Source organism: Myotis myotis, unplaced genomic scaffold, assembly GCF_014108235.1.
Source record: "Myotis myotis isolate mMyoMyo1 unplaced genomic scaffold, mMyoMyo1.p scaffold_m19_p_6, whole genome shotgun sequence".
Lineage (NCBI taxonomy): Eukaryota > Metazoa > Chordata > Mammalia > Chiroptera > Vespertilionidae > Myotis > Myotis myotis.
In genome coordinates, this window is record NW_023416368.1 from 45,352,503 (window position 1) to 45,361,287 (window position 8,785).

An 8,785-nucleotide genomic window follows, 5' to 3' on the forward strand; every position below is an offset into this window, starting at 1 on the left:
GAATTTTCACTTATTTAAAAATCTGTCAGCATCAGTGTAGTCTTAATAATGAAAAAAAAAATCCTTGACTGACATTTGAATGGTCTGGTCATTCATTAAGTAAGCACAGAGAGGAAAGGAGAAGTTGAAGTTAAGTAAAGGATATTTAAAAACATGTGATAGCCGAAGCCAGTTTGGCTCAGTGGATGGAGCGTCGGACTGCGGACTGAAGGGTCCCAGGTTCGATTCCGGTCAAGGGCATGTGCCTGGGTTGCGGGCATATCCCCAGTAGGAGATGTGCAGGAGGCAGCTGATTGATGTTTCTCTCTCATCGATGTTTCTGACTCTCTATCTCTCTCCCTTCCTCTCTGTAAAAAAATCAATAAAATATATTTTAAAAAAAACAAACAAACATATGATAGGCAGTATTTTTCAGTGTAATGAAGCATTGATTGTACCACTTTGGATGGTGAAATGACATTAGAAATATCATGGGCATAATCCTCACTGGGATAAAATTCTCTGAGAGAATATTGAGGGCAACCATCAGATACAAAATATTTCATGGCAAAAGTCAGAAGACAGCTTCTGGTTTGGCAACCAGATGCTCTCATCTCAAGGCTCTCTTAGTTCTGAGTGAGCGCACTTCATGCTTCTGGGCCAGGACGACTGGCATAGTTTCTGAAATTACCTCACATTCCAGGCAGCTGAGGCTGGACACAGGCAACATGGCAAGTGGAACCCGCCATACACTGGGTGCATTGAGCTTAATTTAGCTGTTTTGTGTATGTTTGTTTTTTTTTAACATTTCTGTTTGTAATGTTTAATGTTTTTTAATTTTCTTAGGAGCCTTACAAAGAACAGAGAAAAACCTTCTTTTTAAAGAAGTTTAGTATAAAATTCATTGTATCTTGTAATGACTTGAATGGGACCACTGAATCCTCTAACTTTAGATACATTATGAGTTCATAATTAAATTTTGCTGTCTGGAAGCATTTGCTATCATCACTGAGAAAGTATTTCATCACCATCAGTTATTCCAAACCATGCTAAGAAAAGACTATAGATAACAAAAAAAGTGCTTACTAATATCAACAGCCTTCAGTGTTCTAATTCAATTGCTCCAGGTCTCCCGGCAAGAAGGTACAGAGGTGGCTGATAATCTGTTTTTAGCTTTCATTGAACACAACTGAGAATTCAAATTGAGGTTTTTCATTTTCTACCTTTAATGACAGAGAAGATTGGTAAGGTTAGATGTTTTGCAACTGCATATTAGGAGATAAATGCAAAGAGACATGTAATTGGTAATTGTCTACAGCTACATTATTGTCCAATGTGATAACCACTAACAGCCACATGTGGCAACTGAGCACCTGAAATGTTTTCAAATGAGGGCATTCTGTAACCATAAACCCCACACCACATTTTGAAAACTTAGTATATAAAAGGAAGCAAAATATTGCTATAGAATTTATCTTTATTTCATGCTGAAATGATCATATTTTTGATGTATTGGATTAAATAAAATATATTACTACAATTAATTTCACCTATTTCTTTTTACATTTTCAATGTGACTATAAGAGAAACATTATATGTGGCTCATATAATTCTACTAGAAAGCACTCTTCTGGGTTCTAACAACGACACCGAAACTGAGCCTACAAATAGACTCTCAGATTATGAGTTTGCAGACTACATTATCCTAGTTTTCTCAGACACACAAAAATCAAGATGTGAAATATGTTTCTTAATAAATAAAATGTATAGGGTACCCTCCCCCAGTCAGTCACTTAGCAGAATACAATGCTTTTTAAAAAGAAATGAAGCTATTTCCTAGCGGCGCGCGCCGCTCCTCGGCTCGGGCATCGCCGCCCCCGCCCTCGGCGTCCTGCCCGCCAGCCCTGCCCGCCCAAGCGGCTGGAGGACGCTGAGCGCAGGTGCGTCTGCAGGAGCCTGGGACGAGCCCTGCGTGGGCGCCGTTGACACCGTGATGTCCATCGGGCAGAGGAAAGGAGTCCGAGCCGCAGACCCATCGGGGGACGGCGCAGCCCAGCAGGACGGGGCGCCGGAACCTAAGCTGCCCTCCGAACGTCGTACCAGTAGAAGATTATGGAAGATTCTGTCATTTACTGTCGGTGGAGCCGTCGCCCTCTGTGCTGGACTCCTGACGTCCGTCTACCTGGCCACCTTACATGAGAATGACCTGTGGTTTTCCAACATAAAGGTACGGGTTCCCGTGAGCCCGGCATGAGATTCCCGTCAGTAGGTCCCACAGAATCCAGTCCCTTCAACAGTGTGGCGATGGAGTAAAAAGACTTTGTGTTTTTTGGTAAAATAAGATCAGAATGTCTACAATTCAGGGGGTTTCCTAACTTATTCCAGGGAAGCAGCAGTTACTCGGACCAGCGCTTTTCTTTTTGTTAATCCTCACCCGAGGATGTTTTCCCACTGATTTTAGAGAGAGTGGAAGGAAGAGAAAGGGAAAGAGAAACATCGATGTGAGAGAAACACATTGGTGGGTTGCCTCCTGCATGTGCCCCGACCAGGGCCCCGGACCAGGGCGGAACCTGTAACCAAGATCCGTGCCCTTGACTGGAATCGAACCCGGGACCCTTCTGTCTGCAGGCTGACGCTCTGTCCACTGGGCCACTGGATCGTGAACTTGGTGCCGTGGGTCACGAGTAATGCTTTCCTTCATGACATCAAGTACAAGAAAGCGCCGCCACGTGTGCGGGGGTGCGGGATCAGCCATGAAACTTCATTGTGTGTGTGTGTACAAATGAGGTCACAGCATAAACGTTTTTCTTCTGTTGGGTGGTATTAAGAAAGAAAGAAAGAAATTCGAAAGGCACCGCTCTGCGCCATGGAGTCCCCCCGCCCAGTGGTCGCAGCGTGTCCACCTCTAACTGGACGTGCGCGTGGCGGGGGCCAGCCATGACTCCGGGGAAGGACCATAATTCTCATCACACTCAGGAAGCTCTGTGGTGTTTTACACACCAGTTTCCTATTGTCCCTCTTTTCTCTCTCTTTGTAAGCATTTCTAGTGGTTTTTTTAAAAATATATATTTTTTTATTGATTTCAGAAAGGAAGGGAGGAGAGATAGAAACATCCATGATGAGAGAGAATCACTGATCGGCTGCCTCCTGCACACCCCCCACTGGGGATCGAGCCCGCAACCCAGGCATGTGCCCTGACCGGGAATCAAACCGTGACCTCCTGGTTCATAGGTCAATGTTCAATCACCGAGCCACACCAGCCGGCTCTAGCGTTTTTTAATTTGGCACTGTTTTCAAACCGAGTATATTACGCAAGGAAACTTACGTATTGACAGTGTTTTTGAACCAAATATGCCTTTTTCTTCTTTAACCCAAAGTGTCATGACCTGTGACCTTACCACCGTGGTATCTCATGACTGGCTGCTTACAAAGGTAAAATTCACCTTCGAGGGCCGAGGATTTCTCATCTGTGAGAATATTCAGAAGAAACAACGTGGAACGTAAAGATAGTCCCCATAGGGAGTTTGCCAAAGTATCTTGAGCTTTGGTTCCCACGTTGGAATGACCAATTAATTATCTGACTGATCTCTGGTAGCTTATGGCATGGCCTGTATCATTACACCTTTATACAAAGTGTGATGATAGCAAAGAAGAATGATCCTTACCCTTTAGTGACAATCGCTAGTTTTTCTTGTCAGAAAGAATTTCACTCACCTATCTCTCTTTAAAGCAGAATGTTTATAAGCAGGTTCCCTAGAATTAAGCAGTTGAATGTTTACTGATTAGCACAGTATTTTGAATAAAGACTCAAATACCCCTGTGTGGGCACACAGCGAAAAAAAAAAAAAAAAAAAAAAAAGAAATGAAGCCATTCCATTTTGCTATAAGGAAGAATGCTAGTGTCCTTTCAACCTTTATATTTGGCTCCAAAACTTACCCGGGACAAACAGGTACATTATGCTTATTTTTAATTAATTTTTTTAGAAATTATTTTTTCCTATCTTGATATTCTTACTTTTTAGTACATTATTTAAAAAATGACTTTAAAATGTCAAAGGGTCCCTTGGATGGAGATGGCTACTAGTGATCAATTATTTCCTGGTATAATGAAGGTTAAGGGTCTCTCTCTCTCCCTTTTTTTTTTTTTTTCAGAAGATGTCACTCAAAAATTTACATGTTTCACTGTCTAGACGTAGTCACATCTCCAGGTAAGAGGACTGCCAGGAATTGCAGTATTCATTTTGAACTACCAGGTGCTTAGCTAAAATACTTAAAGGATTTTAGTTTTTCTTCTTTTATTTTTACTTATTTATTTTTCCATCACCATTTATCCCCTCTATGCCCTCTTCCCCTCCACCTACTGCCCTCCCTCCTGCTGTCACCACATTGCTGTTCAGGTCCTTTAGTTCTCTCTCTCTCTCTTTTTTTTTCTTTTTCACTCAATCCCTCCACTCAGTCCCTTAAACAACCCCTCCCCCACCAGGGCTGTCTGCCTGCTCTTTATGAGTCTGTCTCTATTTTGCTTGGTTTTTTATTTCTAAAGCAGGATGGAAGAGTAGATATTGGGGTAGGCATATGCCAGTCTCTGCCAAAAGGGTCTATTCACATTTTTTTTTCTTTAATTTTGGATTAGAACCATTGACAGAAATTCTTCAATACTTATTTCTTATAGATGCGATTTAAACTGCATCAGAATCTAAAATTTAGCATTACTTGTTTATATGGGAAAGAACAAAATATTCTTTCGTTTTTATACAGTCTCTAAATTCTCTACTGTTAAGAATTCCTCTTCCTCCTGGTTATTGGAGTGAGGAGATTCTTAAACATATGAGTTAAAGTATACTTTACCATTTAAGGCAATTTGTCTCTATTTTAACCAGTCTCTTTATAATCACTTCCTTCTCTGTTACCTTGTCCCTGAAGGTACTTGAGTTGAAAGATTCTGCAACCCTGGATGGAGGAGTAGGCTCTACAACATAACACACTGTTTTTTTCTTTGTCCTTGAGGTGGTTGGACTCAGCTGCAAGATTGCTGCCTTCAGTGGTCTCCAAATCACTTAGACTTGTATCTGTCAAGATGACCACTGATGAAATTTTCCATTCTTTTGTTGGATGAGTGCCCAGTGCTTCTCCCTGCCAACCTAGTTTTAATCACATGGACTCAGCAGATTCTTCTTGAGTTTCGGCCATGTTCTGTACCTGGAGCCTGGCTTAGGATGGCCATCACTCTCCAAGGCAAGGTCATCAGGCTCCTTGCATGACAAGCCCATGGACCTACTTAGCCTTGAGGCCTGCTGGAAATTAGAGGATGATTTTCCTATAAATAGAATTTGCAAGAACCTCTGAAATACTACGCTGGTCCTCTCTCAGTTTGCCATGTCATGCTGTCATTTTTAGTTTATTTTAACCCCTCTGTTTTAATCTGGGACTCCCTGCTTAGTGGTCACCTGCAAAATTCCAAAAAAAAAAAAAAAAAAAAAATGGATCAGGGCACAATCTCTTGCCTTTTTATTCAAATTATCTAACATCTCACTTTCTAAGGTTTTTGTGATGGAGGATGGGAGCCAGAAAATATTGTTTTTATTATATGACTTCCCTAAAACTCTCTCCCCGTTCTCTCCCTTTCCAACTAGGAATGGAAGTGTTCTAATTTACTTTTTCTTTAATCTAGTGCAGACATTCTCTATTCCATCAGAGCCTTCTCCTTCCCCCAGTTGAATTTATCTTTCTCATTCTTTGTAGTTAAAATATGTATCTATTGAATAGGTATGTGGTAAAACCTTGACCAGGAAACAAAAAGAAAACTAAAATGATTACTTGAGACTCTTTGAACCCCATTATGAAATTACCTATAATTTTAGCTATAAGCTCACAAACAACTAAGAGCAAATAAGATTTTTATTGGAGGACCTAGATATTGCTAGATGCTCTTCAGTACACAGAGAGCTTAAGACACAGTCCCTAACCTCAAGTCTCAAATACATGGCCAAACAGTCTCAGAAAGATAAACATGGCCATCTTAGATGGCATGTGGAATGTTGAGTGAATTTCACAGAAACTGAGAAGAGCTAATGATTTCTGACTCAAAAGGAATCTCAAATAAGTGCTCATTTAGTTAAATATAGAGTAGAATTGAGGGCTCATTGGATTTGATTGTGATTGCAATTAACAACCAGCATTTATTCTGTTAAAGGTTACCCTGGATACTTATCTCTCATTAAGAATTTATACTAAAATGGTATGTAAATTATCTCATTTGGTCCTGAAGGTTTTTGAGAATGGCTGACACTCTATAGCAGTGGTTCTCAACCTTCCTAACGCCGAGACCCTTTAATACAGTTCCTCATGGTCTGGTGACCCCCAATTTCATTGTTACAAATTGAACATAATGAAAGCATAGTGATTAATCACAAAAACAATATGTAATTATATATGTGTTTTCCGATGGTCTTAGGTGACCCCTGTGAAAGGGTCATTTGACTCCCAAAGGGGTCGCGACCCACAGGTTGAGAACCGCTGCTCTATAGTGATCTCAAAGCACACTGTTAAGGCAGAGCTCTAAAGGATAGTCTGCAGTAAGGAGAGATGTGAGATACACACTTAAAGGAATATCTAAACATTAGGTAACAAGAACTTGAATTAGAGCAGTGGTTGGTACAGGACACTAGCAATGTATTTCGGAAGTATTTAAATGCTGTAGCTGATGAACACAAAGAAAAAATCATAGCATCACTCATAGCTGTAAGTGAAACTCCTGCACATTTCCTAGTTATGCTACTCTGGGGAATTGCTTTCACCTTTCCTCCTTGTTTTCTTCAAAAAAATGAGAATCAAAATAACTAACTGGTCCATTGTAATGATTAAGAAAAATGTAATGACTCAATGTAAGCACAATACCTAGAAAATTACAGAACCCCAAAATATTTAAAGTATTGATAATACTATGGGATTCATTGGAATAGAAAGAGGAAATGAACTTATGGATCTAAAATTAAGGCACTACAAGAATATTGATATTATCATGAATCATGATGAGTAAACAAACTTTTGAGATGGAAGTGAGCAAACAGATAGTCCAAATACCCATTTCTCTATCTGGGCTGAATCCCAGACCAGAGATGGATCTTGAGGCATGACGCCCTGGCAAGCCTTTTCACTGGCTCTCATTCTCCTCTGGAACACGGGTAGACTTCTGCTATTGCCTGTGTGGAACTCCCCTGCAAATGCCAGAAAGTAAATTTGCCAAAGTGTAAGTCTGCTGTCAGACAAAGGGAGCTTGGACAGTGGAAAGAGAACAAGACGAAAGTAGCTTTTATCGAAAGCTTTACGTGGATACCTTGACTAATTCTAGTTACCTTTAGATCCCTTCACAGTGAAGTAGCCTCAGTTCCTCCCTTGCTATAATGACATTGTTATGCACCTTTACAAAATATCCCTTGGAAAAATGTCATAAGTTTATCTTTGTCTCCTTCAGTTCTGTTATAAACCAGAACACCTTGTGAACTGTCATCTGTAGTTTTTATTTGACAAAAACGACCCCTCCCCCCGAATCTGCAAAATTCCCCCAAATGTGTGGATCAAATAGGAGTTCTCCTTTCTTAGATTTCTCTGTCTTGGGAGTAAGCACTTGATATAAACTGAGGGAGTCATTATCACCCACACCTGACTCTTTGGGCAAATCAGTTCCCTTTCTCGGGACAGTGGCCTTTACTTCCTTTCTGGGAGTAGAGGTACCAGGGGGTAGAGCTTTGGGTAGTCTGGCCCCTGTCTTGTTGAAGAAGCTGTTCTGCATAAAAAAAGGAGCTCCCAGAAATGACAGATAAAGGAGAGTGGCCAGAAAAAAGGTGATGGGAGACAGATGAGGAAGAGGAAGAAAATTGACCAGCGGGAAGGAGAGAGGAAAGGAGGGAGGGAGGGAAAAGATGGGAGATGATTCTGTGAAATTCACGATTTGCTTAAGAACACATTGAGTTAGTTTTATCCTACTTGTAGTTGAATAAGGCAGTTATCACAACTATATCTGTTTTTCTGGAGTTAGATTGATATTCCCAGAGTGCCCGTGAAGATTTTTGCATGACAGCTTAGCTAACATGCTTATTTGTGATAGATTTATATACTACTCTTTCTTTACAAATTAAATTCACACTTCAGTCACAAAATATTACTAAGTAGCACTGATATTACATATTTTTAGCTTTACACAACTTCAATATTTATTGTGTGAATAATGAACTATTCACTTCAACTCACTAACCTGGGATCTGCATTTGAAAACAAATTGGAATAAGGATATTGCTGCAATTTTTCTCTCTCCTTTTATAAATCACAATCTATGTTAGTGTTTTCTAACTATAGCTTTCCCATGTTGTGTGTCTTATGCTCTAACTTCTAAATTGCACATTAGCAAGGTAATTTAGCTTATATGTTTATACAGACTATCATCACTTTATTTCTAAGACTTTCAAATTAAAGAGTGTTCTGTTGTAATGAATCATGCAGTAAAATAAATTACTAACCTGCATGTCAGCCACATTGAATTAGTAAATGTATTGAACCTATTAGCAAACATATTGCATGTTTTAATATTTTGTCAGCTCTGTTCAATTAAATACTTGATTACAACACCTAATATAACAAAGATTTAAAGTGCTAAAAAGTTGTGTTAACAAGGAAAAAATATCAAATAGGTTGCTTTACATTTTTCTAATATAATTGTAATTTTTTTACTTGAGATATCTTTTGCTTCTTCCAGTAACTTGTGTCTAGTTTAACACATATTAAGAATGAAGAATAGACAAAAAGAAAA

The 8,785-nt window shown here is 39.7% G+C and overlaps 1 protein-coding gene across 1 annotated transcript; it reads left to right on the forward strand.

Moving 5' to 3' along the window:
• The first annotated feature begins 1,861 nt into the window (after window positions 1-1,861).
• Window positions 1,862-2,699, forward strand: LOC118659288 (probable C-mannosyltransferase DPY19L3). The gene is made up of 2 exons (XM_036315565.1): window positions 1,862-2,206; window positions 2,608-2,699. Exons 1-2 carry the CDS (start codon window positions 1,973-1,975, stop codon window positions 2,665-2,667), a joined length of 294 nt encoding a protein of 97 aa, XP_036171458.1. The 5' UTR covers window positions 1,862-1,972; the 3' UTR covers window positions 2,668-2,699.
• The last annotated feature ends 6,086 nt before the right edge of the window (window positions 2,700-8,785 follow it).